At 38.1% G+C, this 17,936-nt stretch overlaps 1 protein-coding gene across 4 annotated transcripts in view; it reads left to right on the forward strand.

The window, feature by feature from the left end:
- pappaa (pregnancy-associated plasma protein A, pappalysin 1a) overlaps positions 1-17,936 on the forward strand; it is a 124,781-nt gene that overhangs the window by 100,181 nt on the left and 6,664 nt on the right. For 2 of the 4 annotated variants that reach the window (XM_077206780.1, XM_077206781.1), the window contains exons 21-22: positions 9,058-9,129; positions 10,348-10,446. In XM_077206780.1, coding sequence (XP_077062895.1) covers positions 9,058-9,129; positions 10,348-10,446 — 171 coding nt within the window. Of the gene's footprint in view, positions 1-9,057; positions 9,130-9,219; positions 9,577-10,347; positions 10,447-17,936 lie in introns of those variants that run through there. The other 2 variants (XM_077206779.1, XM_077206778.1) reach the window with 2 other exon arrangements.

Raw genomic sequence — 17,936 nt, forward strand, 5'->3', positions numbered from 1 at the left:
AGACATGGTTTTATGTTTACATAGTGTTCTCACACCCGTAGAGCGACGCGATGCGTAAAAAGACAGTATATTAGTCATTATAATCAGTAGTTACGTCCACAATGAAATAAAACCTTACCAATCTGATATCTGTTCTAGTCGCACTGGCTAAGTTGATCGGTCAGCTTGATCATCTGCATTTTCCCGTTCAAATTCGGGATCGAATTGAAAAGTTAGTACCGACATTATCACCTGTCATTATTGCGTTGGGAGCTGATGTTCCAAATATGGTAACGGGCGTGACATTTCCGTCACTCGCTTAAGGTTTTTGGGCCAATCACAATGCACTGGATCACTGGCCAATCAGAGCACACCGCACTTTTCAGGACGATGAGCTTTGTAAAAATCGACGCGTTTCAGAAAGGTGGAGCATAGAGGAGCAACGATAATGTACAGTATGTGTAAAATAATGACTTTTTTAAACCTAAAACCGCGTAAACACATTGCATCGAAACAAATACACAAAATAATGTTCTTTTTAGAACCATCAAATGACACCTTTAAGAGAAATCGAAGAACAAACAGGTGTAATGTCATTATGAACCAAATTATGCCAAAACTAAGTTAGTTTTGTGTTCATTTAGGGAGTTCGAACTTTCCGGAAATATTTCCACTAGCTGATAAATTCCATTGGTCCATGGTGATGATGTAATAGGTGGGCGTGGCTCTGAGGCCCCGCCTTCTTCCAGGTAGAAATCTCCGGTTCATTTCTTCTGTTCAGTCCGTCGAGGTCAAACATCCATTAACACACTGGAAAGCTGCTTTATAGTAGAAAATAAAGTTGCAATTTTAATTGAAAGAGATACTGACACTGATTTTCATGTTTAATACTGTAACGCCGCTTGCTTTTAAATAATCTATTGTATAAAGTGGTAGGCTATATGAATAAACATGACGTGACTTTACCGGATTGCTGAATTGCAGAGCTCCTGCAAACATCCACATCGCTATGATCAGATTCTTTCTGAACTTCTGTTTTCTCACCGCTGTCATTTTTGTTGTATTTATCCTTATTAAGAGGAAAGCGTGCAGCACACATTAACTTCTTTTTACCCCAAAGCGAAGAATTAAAAATAACTTATTATTGTCATTAATGTCATTCTAAACCCCGCTTTTAACCCCGTGTAAAGAAACATTTCACTCTTCTAATTTTGAAAAGGAGATGGCACCGCTTTTTACACGGGGTTATGAAACCCTGCTCCGCTTTTGTTGTTTTAACCCTACATTGTGGTGCCAAACGTGTACAGTGTGAAACAAAGCAGTGTTATAATGTTACGGCTGGATGGTTATCAACCAACAGCCAATCGAGTGCTTTTGGACAGTCATACACTGAGCATTGTGTAAACAGTAGTTTCATCGTTTGAGGGGGGAAATGTCATATGGTGACATAAAACATGACAATTATAATGAATAAAACTGACCATTTCATTTTTACCTTAATAGTCCGAAAAGTCCATTCGGATAAACTCGATATTATAGTCAGCAATATATACACTGGACAACACTTTTAGAGCAAATTCATAAATTATCCACCAAAATGTACACACACACACACACACACACACACACACACACACACACACACACACACACACACACACACACACACACACACACACACACACACACACACACACACACACACACACACACACACACACACACACACACACTCACTCACTCACTCACTCACTCACTCACTCACTCGGTTTCCATGTTTTATGGGGACATTCCATAGACATAATGGTTTTTATACTGTATAAACTGTATATTATCTCCCCTTACACTAACCCTACCCCTAAACCCATCACACACAATTTTCTGTGCACAAAAAAGTCCCCAAAAGGTAAAAATTTGCTGTTATTTCTATACTTGTAGGGACATTTGGTCCCCATGACATGGGGAATACGAGGTACACAAACACACACACACACACACACACACACACACACACACACACACACACACACACACACACACACACACTGACAGAATTACATTTAGCATGTCCTGCAAAAGTGAACTTCAGGCTGTGCTCAGCGAACACATGCAGCGATTGTAACTGCATTGAATGTCGCGGTTCCTCCAATTACTGTTCATTAGCCGCAGGCTCAGGCATGCATGGCTTTCCCAATTACCTGGCATTGGTAAAACAGGGTATGATTACAGTAATCTCTGAACTCATCTGAACCACAACGAGACAGAGGCCAAGTCATAAAAGTTAAAAAGCCATCTGTAATCACTATAATTTAAACAATGGCCCTGTTATTGGCATTAGTAGAAAGACTTTATATGCATTTACCTGTCAGAAGTGTTGCAGTGTTTTAGTGGTGACTGCTGGATTTGACTAGCGCTGTTACGATGCCAGTCTTCAGGCTGTTTTGCTGAACACCTTTCAGGCAGGAACATCGAACTTTGTTTCTTGCTCAATTCATCAAAAGGCTGGAATACACTACACAACTTTACAAATCTGAACAGATTTAAAAACACTTTTTTTGTAATTGGTTAAACGAAAACCTGGGCATCATACATTAAAAGACTGAGGATCAAATTTCAATCTCATTCAGAAATATGCACCTAGGAGATGCATAAAAATTAAAAACAACATGTTGTCTAAATGTGAATATGGAACATGTTTGATTTCCATTGACTGGACAGATTTATAGTCTGTGCCCTCATACACCTCACGATTTTCTGTGAAATCTGTTAACTCCAACTCCCCATCATCTGTAGTCTAATCTAGAGAAAAACTCTAATAAATAAATGAATGAATAGATAAAAATAAATAAATACAATTAGTTCATTATTATTTTATTAAATAGATTAAATGTGATAAAAATAAATATCATTTTTTTAAAAATTAAATATACATGCATTGAAACTATATTTAAAATATGCTTTATTATAAATCAAATGGCAATCCGCATGGCACACCTGCAGGTGATCGGTGTGTGGGGAAAAAGACCAAATGTGTAGGTCCAAAATCTAACAAAACAAGGAACTCCCGCACACTATCAATACTTGCAAATGAGTATCAAAATGTATTAGCAAAATTTCGGTCCCACGACCTTCATCAGGCATATACAACTATTCCAACTCAATCCCATTTTAAATGATCACATGACCAATCACTCTAAAGATCCATTTGTAACCGATTATGCTCAATGAGACTGAATACATAATTAACACCCAATCATCATAAACAGTTACAAACATAATTATTCATAATATCAAAGATAGAGGAGGTTGAAGAGGTTCAAGAGCCTCAAAGAAGTCTATGACCGTGGACTCAAAGCTTCTCAAAGAGACGGTAATTAATATTTCTGAAAAATAACTGTCTGATGATCAGATTGGGTTTTTTTTCAAAAAGATTGTCATTTTTTCAGACTAGTGGTTTTAATTATTTTGGTATAAAAGTGGATCTGTTCAAATGCTTTAAACAAATTAAGTTACGTTATTTTTTTTTTTTCTAAATCGGTTTCGGGTTCATCCAGTACATCTTTTAGACAAAGTACTTTTTGCCCAAACGTGTCTAACCATACTTCTTGTCATTTGGTTGAACAAGATGTGATGGAAACTTGCTCTTCTAGTAAAAAATTATCATCTCACAATCTTTTGTTGAATGAGAAAAAAGCTTTGACTGAGTTGATAAATTATCCGAATATTATTATAAAATCTGCGAATAAAGGAGGTGCGATTGTAGTCCAAGATACGAGTAAATCCCAGCACGAAATTCTCTCACGATTACAGAATGCAAGGTTTCATAAGAAGTACAAATGCAAAAACACAAGGTTGAATATCTCAATCGGTATATCTTAATCATGTGATCATTTTAAATGGGATTGAGTTGGAATAGTTGTATATGCCTGATGAAGGTCGTGAGACCAAAACGTTGCAAATAAAATTTTGATACTCATTTGCAAGTATTGATATTGTGCGGGAGTTCCTTGTTTTTTTATAAATATATATTAATATAAAATATCTAAAATTAATGAATTAAATAAATGCATGAATAAGAATACTATGAGTAGAAATAATAATGCAACTTTTTTGTGTATGAGGAACAGTGGCATCTTAAAGATGCAACACTTCTGATGTAGTGTATTCTAGCCTTAAGAGTGTGTTCACACTTGTCAGGTTTGCTTTGATTAAAACGAACCCTTATATGATTGCTCTGTTAGTGCGGTTCATTTGAATAAGTGTGAACGCTGCCATCTGATATGTATTAGACTATGCTAGTCTAATATGTAGTCATTGTTCACTGCCGAAGTATTTTTTGGCACAGAGTGCCGCAACAAATCAATCACTCCTTTACGACTGGCTGCACATTCATTCACTGAGCTCGCGGCTGCTGCAACTTGCGCTCTCTTCATCTATGTCATGTCAACGAAACGAATGAATGGAAATTAGCTTATCAATGCATATCTAAATTCGCACCTACGGTACCTTTGTAGAACTTCAAAAAAAGCTGCAGCCAATGAGCAGCCGGTGGGGGCTGGCTGCAGGACGAGGACGACTCAAACTCCACGGACAGTTTTTAATGTTTTATCAGACAATATCTACTCAAGATTTTCTTTTAGTATGATTTTCGGGACAGTCAGGGCCGGATTCGGGATTCGGGACAACAGCTTAGATTTCGGGACTGTCCCGAATTTTTCGGGACTTCTGGTCACCCTAGCTACAACCAACCAGAGCAACGAACGGTTGTGGCTGAGTGAATTCCAATCGCTTTCCCACCAGCGGAGCTAGATGATATATTAAACTTTTGTCATATTTGGTCGTCAAAACTCCGAACACATCTTCCTTTTTTAGGAATGACATAAGTGCCATTCTTAACTCCAAGTCCTCCAGAGTCGCGGCTAAAGCCGATTCGAAAGACCGCTGTTCGCCAGCAGCAGCCGCCATTTTTGTTTTCAAGTAGCAGGGAATTTACGCGGAACCGTAACATCTCTGCCGTCATTATGTTAAGCCCTTCCACCAACTCTATACACAATGTGATTGGCCTGATTAGAGTTTGGTTTTTCCAGCTCGAAAGCCAACGGAGTGTTGCTAGACTACAACGGCTGCAAAATAAGTTTTGCTGCCGCTAGGGTGCGTCTAGATTTCTAGGATATGACGGAGGGATTCCTGCTGCTATTTTGACATCTTTACACATTTACTAAGCTCTTCACATGTTATCAGTTCCATCATATGCGAACACATTGCAGCACACAGCATTTATGTGGATGTTTGACAAATTCCTTTGCTAAATATGTCATAAAAGCCGTTTTTTTTTTCTTCTTTTAGGTTCGGTGTTAAAAATGACAGTGTGAACGCTAACCAAACCAGGACTAAATGTATAACTTTTTGGTCCGGACCCAAAAAACAAAGAACTTGTGTGAACACACCTTAAGATGAGGGAATTTTAGGATTGATTGAAGATGCTAGAAAGTTGGAAACAAACTCACTGCGATCAAACTGATCGGCGTTCCCCCCACTTCTGTTGTGTTTAGATGGGCATTTGTGTCGAGTCAGGCAGTTTTCAACCGAGAAATGAAACAACACGTTTCTGATTGATTTGTGTAATTGATATGATCTTCCCTGGGTGGTAATTCGAGTCTGGAGACAGAGTGTGAGGGGAAGAGGAGGCCAAATCAATGCGGCTGAAATGTTCCAGGGTGGTCGACTGAGGTCAGATCAATAACTGTTCTCTCAGCAGCCTGTGTCAATCGATGCTGTTTGAATTCCACCGCACCTGTTCACTTCTGCTCGCTGTGCAAGGGCACGATCCGTCCTGTAACCCCCGGGCCCTGATTGACACCTGCGCTAATGCTAATGGTCATGCTGCGAGAACGTCCTATATATCCACACCAGCCGAGACGTCCAGGAGAAGCGGAAAAGTAAGCTGGCGATTGCACACTGCTGCCAGCTGTACATTGGATAAAAGCGTCTGCTAAATTATTAAAAACGACTTACAAATGAGGAGAACAATAGAAGCAATCAGACCAGCAAGAGGGCAAAAGTATACAAGTGCTGTAAGTTAGTCTAGCACATTACACATAGCCATTTATTTATTTTTTAATCAGAAAAACAAAACAAATAGAATAGAATAGGTCAGTGCTAGCATTAATTGACCTGACGAAAAAGATGTGTCTTTAGATGTTTTTTTGCAAATGGCAGGTCATCCCACTAGCAGGAACAGTCCAGATAAAGGTCCGTGAGGGATTTTGTGCCTCCTGCAAGTGAACAACACCTCGTGGTGCCGTCATCCCGAAAACAAAAGCTTCTGGAGGGCACCTAAGTTTTAACTAGTGAGTTTAGGTATATTGGTACACTTTAGTAACCCTACAAATCCAGTGAGAACAGAGTATGGCCGTCTAATATGATAAAAGCTCATTCAGATGATGATGGCATGCTTGTCTGAGGGAAACAAAGCAATCTGCATTTTATCAGTGTGTGGTCAGCCAGGCTAACTGTGAATAATGTGTTCACTAAAGTGAATCTTATGATATAAAGGGCTGGGAACCCTTCAGGCCCCTGTAAGGGTTTATTAATGAACTTCGCCATTATTTACCACTGTCCTCTTGTGGAAAACACTCAAGCTCAAGTTACTTCAGTGGGACTGAATCTGTCATAAATGTACTGTACGTTTCCACACTGATTTCTTTCGGATGAAGTCTTTTCTTCATACTGGATGGTAAAATACTTTTTTCTTCTGCAGTCGGATGTTTTTCAAGAGAGAAAATATTACTATTCAGAGCTGGACAAAAATCGCGGACAATTTGTTAGACAAGCTGGGATTTTGACATCCTACATTTCCCTCTCTCCCTTTTCTTTCTATATATATCTTTTTTTCTTTTTTCTTCTTCTCTGTTTATATGTGGACAGTTTTCATGGCATCTGGCTGTATATAGTTTATGTGAACTTGGATATGTTCCTGGTATGGTAAATAAAATTGATTTGTATCACACACAAAAAAAAATTATATATAGGGGCAGAATTGATTTGGATTGTGAAACGATTGATTGGAAGGGTGGGGTTAAAAAAAAAAGTTAATGAGCCCATGTGGAAAATAAGTGCACTTAGTTGTATGGAATGCAGTGTACATTGTGTGTATTAAAGGGATAGTTCAGCCAAAAATGTATAGCTCAGCCTGATGTCGTTCCAAACCCATAAGACTTTCGTTCATCTTTTTGATGAAATCTGAGAGCTTTCTGTCCCTTCATTGACAGCTACGCAACTACCACTTTGACACATCAAAAAGTTCATAAAGAGATCGTAAAACTAATCCAGTTGAATTAAGCAGTTTTGTCCACATTTAGGCTTTTATTCACATATAAACATTGATAAGCGAATATAAACAGAAGCTCAACTGAACCTGCTTGACTCGTGAACAATCCTCTTGCGTAACACGAAAATAAACCTCATTGGTTCTTGCTGAAGCTCAAATGTGTAGTTTTACGATCTCTTTATGAACTTTTTAAAGCTTCAAAGTGGTAGTTGCGTAGCTGTCAATGGAGGGACATAAATCACACAGATTTCCTCAAAAAGATCTTTATTTGTGTTCCAAAAATGAACGAAAGTCTTGAGGGGGAGTGACAATTGATGGTCAGAATAAAGATTTTTAGGTGAACTATCCCTTTACGAACAATAAGGGTTCCCTGTGGTTCCTGCATTTATCCTATTGGCATGTTACACCCACAGTATCCCCTACACATGCAGTTTATTTATCAGCACTACGCAGTGAACCCTTTCCCACCTGTCCTGAAATGCTTCAGTGTTTTCTGTTCCTTCTCATTCACTGCCATTATTTTTCTCTCTTTTTTGCATTGATTTGCTGACTGGCATGAAATGAGAAATACCTTAGTTTGCAGAGGTGGGTGCAGCACAAGAAGAGGCAGGTGTGTGTGTGTGTGTGTGTGTGTGTGTGTGTGTGTGTGTGTGTGTGTGTGTGTGTGTGTGTGTGTGTGTGTGTGTGTGTGTGTGTGTGTGTGTGTGTGTGTGCACACGTGCGTGTGTGTGTGTGCACACGTGCGTGCACGTGTGTGTGTCAAGTCAAGTCATCATCATTTATATAGCGCTTTTAACAATGTAGATTGTTTCAAAGCAGCTTTACAGAGATAAACATATAATTTAAGGTAACAGAGATTGGTTTGGTTTTATAGTGGTTCTTGAAAAATGTTTTTTCCAGCTAAAGTTAGTTTTGATTGATTCACTTCCGTTTAAATGATCATTTGTTACTAAATGTGTGTGAGAGAGAGAGAGACCGCGACAGGAATTGTTTGGGAGCTCTAGAGGTCAGACAGTCCTGTACTTTTGGCCAGCCTCACTGAACCCTCAAGGTTTTTTCATGAGAACACTTGCTCATGAACAAATATGTGTGAACACATCTCTCTCTATTCAACACCTATATCTTTCCTTAACTTGATGACGAACATGCTGGGAACTGGCGTAACTTATGAGTTACGCAATTATAGGCTACATGTTTTGAAACTGGTGACATTTCACAAGCTGTTTATTCTGGATGGGTTCCTGAATTAGTATTTTTTTTTTCTTCAAGTTGGCCAGACCTGATACGCTTGTAAAGGTAAACATTCTTGGTTTGCCTTTTTCTTTTTTTTCTTTTTTGTGGTTGCAAATTTGAGACCGATTCAAATTCTGCTGAAACGCAGCTGTAGCAAGATAAGGGAGTCATTATTCAGCTCAATTCAGTGCTGATTCAATTCAGTGTAATAATTGTTCAAAGCATCTCTGCAGATGACAATAGTGTTATTATTCAGCTTTATCTGGCAGTGTCAGTACAGTCAATTCAATACCTGCTAAGTTTCCCCAACTGTGTAAGAACCCAAACTTGGGAGAAACAAGTTCTCCTCTGGCCTTGACGAACAAACACGATGTGATATTAATCGGGATGCGTCACTCCAGCTTTAGATGGGAAGGAAGAGTTGTAGTTGGTCACTTTGTGGTGGCGATTGTACTTCAAAATTGCACGTTCTTCTGGTGTTTCTGAAAACCTCCTTGTTTTTTGCTCTCTTTCAGCACATAGTCTGCACCATGGGCCTGAAGTGGTACCCACATCCAGAAGTCCTGCACTGCATTAAAGGTTGTGAGGTAAGAAAGTCCAAATCCTCTCAAATGGCTCTCTATCCTGGGTCTTCCCTCCCTCACTAGCGACACTCTTGCCTTGACCTCCATTTGCAGAGACCCAAGAAGATTCATGAAGATGAAGATGTAGAGGAACTCTACACTAAAGTCAGTATATGTACAAGTGACTGTGATGTCCAGTGCTCTTTCTGTCTTTGTTTCCCCTCTGTGCTTGTCGATGCCTGTCACTTGGGTCAATCTGTTTGTAGTACGGATCTCTACAAATGTTTAAGTAATCCTCACCTACACCATATGTGCTCTTTCATGAACAGAAAGGATCTGCCATTGAAAAGGTTGCTTTTGGAAGGAGGTCATTAGCTTATGGAAGCCCACTTTTATTGTAGTCCTAATTTTGACCTTTTTATCTCAATTATGACTTACTATTTTATCAATTGGAATTCTTGTCATAATCCCGACTTAATATCACATCATTTTGACCTTTTTATCCCATAATTTTGAATTATTAGCTCATAACTTTGTATCGTAAAATTAGGACTTTTCATCATAACCATGACTTAGTATCTCAATTTAAAATGTTTGTTATAATTATTACTTATGGCATTTAGTAGCATAATTTTGACATTTTGTCATAATTATGACTTAGTATCTCATCATTTGACTTTATAGCTCTTGATTCTGACTAGGTATCTCATAATTTCAACAATTTAATTACTAATTTATTACTTATTAATTACTTATTATACTTTATGACTTATGACAGAATTATTACTTTTTATCTCATAATTTTTATTTAGTATCATAATTTTGATGTTTTGTCATAATTTTGACTACTATGTCAACTTTGAATGACTTATAAAAAGTGAAAAATGATACTGTTATAAAAAAAGTTATTATACTGTCAATTATGAGTCAAAACTATGACATAAGTGCATACATAAGTTTACATAAACTTTTTAGATTTAATAATGCTTATTCATGATTAATTCATGTAAGAGTTTTAGCAGAAGTACAAAAAAGTATTTGTATTTTTCTTCAAAATGGTGTGTGTTGGAGATGATGACTTGAACCCATGGCCATACTTATGAGACACAAACAATTGCATATACAAGTATTGCATATATTTAGGATGTCAAAGCATCTGCGTTCATCATATACAGTAGATCAGCGTCTCTCAATTTCTCATGCTAGTGGTGCTCTGAGTTTCTCTCTCTGTTTTTATCTCAGCCTTTCATGGGTGACAATTACTGTGATGCCATCAACAACAGAGCCTACTGCAACTACGACGGAGGCGACTGCTGTCATTCCACTGTCAAGACTAAGAAGGTGCAGTAACGTCTGCAACATTTCTCTCAACAGTTTTTTGTTTATAAATATCATGTGTATATTATGTATGTCTAACATCAAAACCTCACTGAAACTGACTCAAATTTGGTCAGTTTTGGTCATTCTGAAATCCCTGAGCCAAAGTTTGTCATCAACGTTTTTCAGTATAATTACCTTCCAGAAATTTCTTACACAACTGCATTCCCAAACATCAGGTTTCTGCCCCACGAAAGCATGATAACATGACCACGTTTATTGCGTTTCATTCGCGCGCTCTGAGACGCAAGTCATTTATTATATATAAAAAACGTCCATTTTTCTTAGGTTTTGTTTTTCTCTGTCTCACTGGATCGTAATGATGCTTTATTCACAAATGTTTTATGTGATATTCCAATTTTGCACATAAGTTAAATTCGCAACGTTGGATGGAAAATAGCTACTGACAAGTATGAGATGCTAGATGTTACCCACTAACCGTCTGACGCTTATTGCACACAAAAACGGCAAACACGTTCTGGCAAGCTCTAATCTGATTGGCTGCCTATACATAGATTCTTGGAATGGTATTTATCAGTACGCCTGAAAGCAAAGTTGTGTTTACAAAGTATCAGGTTGTTACGATGACCGCTTCTGAGAATCTAATCCCTGGATTTACCAATGTCTGCCAGGTTAGTGGCATGCAATCTTTTAAAGCGATTCAGAATTTAGTTTGATACACTTTTTCACATTCCCATTTCTCAGAATTACTTTGCACATGAACTGGATAGCAGTTGAGTGAGTTCTTGTCTATTATTATGGTATCATCTATTTAAGATATAACTGCCCCTAAACCACTTGTAAAAACAAACTGCTATCAGTCAGTTTAAGTCATCCTTCATGTTTAGCTTAGCAGGTGACAGACAACAGCCGAAATAATATATATTTTTAATTATTTTAAAAGGAAAGAACATGTATCATGAATTCCTGTGTCTTGTTTCCAACTGGCTTTTGTCAGCCTAAGATTTGGCGGTGTCATTTTCAGCATAGTGCTAAAATAAAGTGTTAGTGCCAAGATTTCACACACTGGAATTCCTTTACTGGTAACAACACACATTCAATTTATATTTATATATCTATATCCCTTTGGAATTGGCATATCATTTTCGCTTTAAGTTCAAACACTAAACAGAGCAATGGCACCAATGCCACAAGGTTCTACAGATGGTGATTATTTTATTATCAAAAAATCACTATTGCATTTAATAAATAAGTCCAGTACTTACTAGGAAATGCACACTTGACAGTAAAGCACAGAGCTTGCATTTGGGTGCAGATGAAAATTTACTTTCATTAACAACAGTGATCTATGTAAAAATTATAAATACCTTATTTTTAAAGCATACCATTTGAATATTCTGACTATGTTAGAACAGTGAAATTTCAGTGAAATTTACCATTGTTCTTCCACAGTATCCATACATTTGTACATTGGTTTCTACAAAACTATGGATTTACAACACATTTAGTATAAATACAAATGCTAAAAAAACAAATATACGTAGCCCCTAAAAGGACATGGTGGTGGAAAAAAAGTATGAGACGGAGGAAAAATTATTTGTCAATGTTTTTGCATTCTCTTGCAAATGTTTTGCATTCCTCCGAGAAACGTTGCGTTTGCTCGCAGAGAGCACTAAAGGTTTTGCAAGCAACCACAAAGTTTCTTGGGGGAATGCAAAACATTTGGGAGAGAACGCGAAATCATTGACTTATTATTTGTCCTCCCATCTTCCATTTTTTTCCCACCACCATGCCCCTTTAGGGGCTCCGAACAAATAAATACTGTAATTATTCTCCTTAACCCTTGTAATACTTTTGTTTCATTGGCCTTTAAACCAGTTTTAATCAGAGACATCCCCCCTGTTTCACAGGGCTTAAGGCTTAAGCTAGACTAAAATGCATATTTGAGCTGTTTTAAATGGAAGTAACTTGCACTGATATGTCTTAAAATGTGTCAGTGCCATTGTTTTGCCTCAAGATGCACACCAGTAATTTTTTTTTCTAAGGCATGTTCATAAAAGCTACTTAAATGCCCTAATTGAATTTAGGCCTAATCCCGGTTTAGTCTTAGCCCTCTGTGAAACTGGACCATTGGGTTTTGGAAAGGAGAATTCATTGGCAAATTCAAGCTCTTCTCATTAGATCTCGCGGCACAGTTTATGGCGTGACGTGATCGAGATAGTCCGCTAGTAAACGTATTTGCTCGGAGTTCGTGGGAATATTCCGTGAAATCACAGCCAATCAAAATGTATTTGATGTTCAATATGCACAGCTACAATATTCTGAATTTTCATTCGTCTGAAGCGATCGTGTGGCGTTAGCTTCATTTGAGAACAGTTTTTTCCAGTAATTGCTCTCTTTTCTCTCAAAGTCAACTGGGTAATTTCCCAGTCTGGTTAGTCAGGCGGCTCTGGGCACTGTCATTGTCTTAAATATTTGGCATATGGTCTGAGTGTGAGTGCATGAACAGTGATAATTTATTGAATCCAATCTACAAGAGGATGCTTTTTGGGAGTTTCACAATGTGCAGCCTACGTCATTGAGCAGACAGGGGTCTTAGCGGGAGTTGACCATGCGCCAGTGTTGATAGAAGCTTAAATTGTTCTCCAGCTATAAGCCAGACAGCTGGTGCCTCCTTCCGTCTGATAGTATGTCACACACTTGGCAGACGAATGTCAGCAGAATGGGACGAGATAAAGCCATCTTTTGATGAGCTCGAGCTTTTTGGTTGCGTTGTATTGCATTGTAACAGTATCAGTTTGCTCACTCGTGACATCATGCACGTGGACTTCTCGTTTGATAGTTATTTGAGAAACTTTGTTTCTAAATATTTCTCATTTTAGATAATCAAGTGAGTTCTTGAAGGCCAAAATGCCCACTTATAACCCTTGAAAAACAATATTCTGTACTCAAAAGATTGAGTCTGTGTCTGATGTTGGGGAAATTGGCAACTGGTAGGAGAGTCACCTGGCATCCTGAGCCTAGTTCAGCGTCCTGGCAGTCCTTGAAGCAAATTATATCAGCAGGATTTTGCAAAACATCCTGTCGTTGGAAATAGCCAGGGTTTAGGGAAGAACTGTATAAAATAACTCTGAAAGAAGCAATCATATTGCGATGGATGGATTGCCAGATTTGGATGTGATGAGGGGGAATCTGAGTTCTAGTGTTTGGCTCCAGGAGTTTCACCCCCCAATGTGTCCTATATTTGCACCACTTTATCTTTATCTGTTTAAATTCCCAAACTCATTCATACATTTCCTGGTCAGGCTCACAAACACAAGTGCAGATCAATGGAGTTCACGCATTAGTGCACAGATAAGAGGCGGTCTGCTTTGTTTTGAGCCTCTGATTTCAAATTGCACTTAACTTCTCTGCACCATTCATGGAGTCTTTTGACGTGATAATCACTTGAGATAGTATGTGACTGTTTGTTGTCCCTTGAAATTTGCTCCTAGTCATCCCAACCAAGAACTTTTGTGACCTCACCACCTGATTTTCATTTCTCTCAGGAACAGACAAGGATTTATTGAGGGTTGCGAGGAATAAAATCTGTTGGAAATTTTTAAGTGCGACTGGAATCGGGAAGACCAATATGCAGGGATCAGTGTGTCAGATGTTTAGGATTTATACAGGACGTTGCAGTTCAACACAATATGAGGTTTCGAAGAATTGAATATATTGGGGAAAATTGTGACTGAAAATGAGTCATATGTTCGTGAATCGGACTACACTGACGCTGTGTTTATTTTTGCGTGCATGAAGCGATACTCATGATTTTTTCTCCATCTACTCACCCTCTTGTCGTTCAAAACATGTATGCTATTGTTTTCAGTAAGTCTTTTCACCTGGTTCTTTTCATACAGTGTCCAAATCTGTCAAGCTCCAACAGCTACATAATGCAGAGAGGAATGCATAGTTAAATACATATGTTAATGTTGACTCAGCCAGACTCTTGGTTATGTTCTTCAATGAGGTATGTCTCTCTTTGGGCGACCCTCTTTTTTGCTACGATGACTCTAAAGCAAAGGAAGCCGAGGCACTTCCCTGCTGCTTGTGTGTTTGTTTCTCTTCCTTATCTCACCCTGGCGTGTTCTCTGAAAGGTTTGCGTATTAACATGTTCTGGATGGCTGGCTGTATATTATTCCTCTCGGGGACTTTGAAGGTGCGAGTCAAACAGAATCTAAGGTCACTGCAGGATGCTTTACTAATCACTACAAGCTGCTGGCATGAGGAAGGAGGCCAGTGGGCATATTAGGGCTAGGAAAGAGAAAGCCTTCGGTTTTTCTTAGAGGAGATTCACTTCTGCCTGAGAATGGGAGGTTTTTAATAAGTAAAAAGCTAGGTTTTCATTTTAAGCTCTCAAGTTTGGTAAAGTATAAGGACGTGACCTTGTAATGTTAGCTGTCAGTGAATCAGTTTTGTCTTTTACTTATGATCATATGGATGGTTAGAAATGTCAAACGACATGTGTTTCGACACATAGCTTGTTTTGCACCTACTATACTTAATCGAATTTGTTGTAGGATTTACTTTGAAACCATTCACTCTGAAATTGCCCGTAAATTTCACTAAGAAAACAGCACGTAACGCATTGAATTAAACGTGACAGTTTGCAGTAGAAAGACAAAAAATAGTAAAAGGGAAAAAGTAGTGAAAAAAATATTTTTCATTGTATAACTTACTCCAATAACCTTTTAAAGTCCATTCCATTGTACATTAAAATAACACAACAAGTGTCATTGAAATAATAAATTTGTATGAGGGACAACCTGAATTCAGTGGGTTTTTGTTTGCATTCCCAACACCCAAAACTGTGCCAAGGTAATAAATGGAAGCAGGGGAACTCCTCCAGGGGCCGGCCTGCAGTCAGGCGGGAGCAAATGTGTGTCTCTTACATTTTTATAAGACATAATTATCAACGCATGTTGGTTTTTGCCCTGCAAAGTTTATGGCTATAAAACCACATTTCCAAATGAGCTTTTCAGTTTTCCCAAATTCTTTCCTTTAATCTAAGCTGTTTTAGGGAAAAGTGTCAATGAAGTGCCAACCGTGCAAGATTGGAGCAAGATTGCTGTTTCTGCAGCAAAAAAAATGAGTGAGAGAGTTTCCGAGACTTTCACAACAAGGTTTCCCCTATCGAGGCTGAGACTGAAGGCTGTGCCTCCCATGACTTTCCACATGTTTAATGGCCTGAACACACGAGTACCAGTTTGAACTGAAGGAAAGCATGTTGTAAATGCTACTGATGTACCAACAAACCAATGTTCTTTACATAGTTAACATTATTAACTCTTTCCCCAACATTTTTTTTTTTTTTGCCAGCCACCAACAGCATTTTCACACAACTTTCATGGCTTTCAAAAAAAATAAAAAAAAAATAAAAAAATTTATTCTAGCTTCATGCATTTATCAACACAAGTTTTATAAAAAAAAAAAACAACATTTTGAACAAAAAGCTGAGAATTATTTTTCAAAGACCACAGCGTGCATGAGCAATGCTTTTATCGCTTGTCTTGGCTTTTTTCATGTGTTCTAAACCAGAGATTCTCTACTCTTTCAGAAGATGCGTTAGAGCGCCCCCTACCATATAACAGTGAAAACATGTCGGATAGCGGGAAAATTCCATCAGTGGCGGGGAAAGAGTTAATATTACTAATCGGAATAATCAGATTTCCTGCTTATTATAGTTCATCAGCCTAATTGTGGCTTATTTATGTTTGACAGGCCATGTAGAAATTTAAACCATTACTAAAGGATATTTAGTGACGTGTGTGTTTAAGATGAGTTGATTGCCGTTAACATTATTTAATGCACTGTGAACTAACATGAACAAACTGAACTGTTCTATTTTTATAAATTGACATTAACAAAGGGTAACATGCAGTATGCTGTAATAATATATTGCTCACAGTTAGTTCATAGCTAATGCATTAACTAAACTTGAGAAATAAGAATTATTTTATTATTATTAATTATTTTAAGTATAAAGTAAAAAAAAATTAAGAAATGTTTATTTTGTTTTAAATATAGAACATTTATTTTTTATGGTTTCAGTTTTAGTTAACGATAATAATCATTCTCTGAGTGTACAGTGCAAGCAGAGTGAAACTATTATTTCTCATTTCATAAAAAAAAAAATATATAATCATACGATAGAAAGAGTAAAACAAACTATCGTTGTTTCTCAAACAATAAACAGATGCCATTCAAATTCTCTCTCAGTTTTGAATGTAATAAATCATGGTCTTACAAATGCCGTGACGTACGTGGCTGAGCCTCTGTTCAGACCAACATTATTCTGGTCTGTTTTGAAGCTCTCCGTCTGCGCCCCGATCCCCAGCCCCCTTCAGCTTCAGTCTGACACATACGTGCGTTCTGCCAGGAGCCCTGCAGAGGTGGGGGGTGGGGGGGGGGTCGTGCGCTGTGACGTGTGTGTGTGTGTGTGTGTGTGTGTGTGTGTTCTGCACTGGCCTCTGCCTCATGCTGACATTCCCAGCCACCATCGATGAGCCCCAGATGTGGCAGCTGGTCCAGCCACCCTAGGGTCAAGGGCAGAGGAAACCATGTTAAATTTGCCACCCACATCTTAGTCTGATGCTGAGATAAAGAGAGGGTGCTAAACGAGAACTGGGAAAGGTTGTATGTCGTGAGATGGGAGGAAAAATCGAAAAAGAAGTTATGAAAACTACTGAACACTTTATTAGGGTGGTTGATAACAATCCTCGTTGATAACACATCAGTTGATCTGTTGATCTGTTTGATGGTTTGAGGCACTTGTCAGCTGGTTTCCCATCCTGACCAGTAAACGACCTTAGGGTGTTTTTTCAGCAAAGTTAGCAAAAGCCAATGTGTTGGAAAGTGAGGGAAGGCACACGGTTGGACAGGAAATGCCATGCAGGGCAATGACGGCTGGTTTTGATATGTGTCCGGTTCATGCTTGTAAAAGTTTCACAGGAAAGACTAAGTGCTGCTCACACAAACATGTTTTGTTGTCATTACTTAGTCATACATGCCATTTCCGTCTGGATCACTGCACTCTCACACTACAAAAATATTTTTCTTCATCGGTACTTGTGTCTTGTTATCCAGTAAACGTATCTTAAGATCCTTATTTAAAGTGGTTTTCTGCAACTGAAATAAAGCTACAAATATATTAAACTATAAATATTGGAAGAAAAGCTTAAACTTGAAAATTTGAAATAACTAAATAAATCTTGAATTAAGTATCCAATGCTTATTTAGATTTCTATTGGAAAACAAGACAAAAATGCTGATTAAGAAAATCTCTTTGCTTGCATCTACATGCAATTTAATTATTAATTAAATTCAGTGATTAAAGGAAAAACTGAGTAACATGCCTGCAAAACATTGTTGTTGGTGCATCAACATACCACATTATTATGCAGCTCTCTAGAATACTTTCATACTTTTTATTACTTTATTATAACATTCC

This window comes from Siphateles boraxobius, unplaced genomic scaffold (genome assembly GCF_051911475.1).
Source record: "Siphateles boraxobius isolate OS27281-9 unplaced genomic scaffold, OSU_SipBor_1 56, whole genome shotgun sequence".
In the NCBI taxonomy this organism is placed as follows: domain Eukaryota; kingdom Metazoa; phylum Chordata; class Actinopteri; order Cypriniformes; family Leuciscidae; genus Siphateles; species Siphateles boraxobius.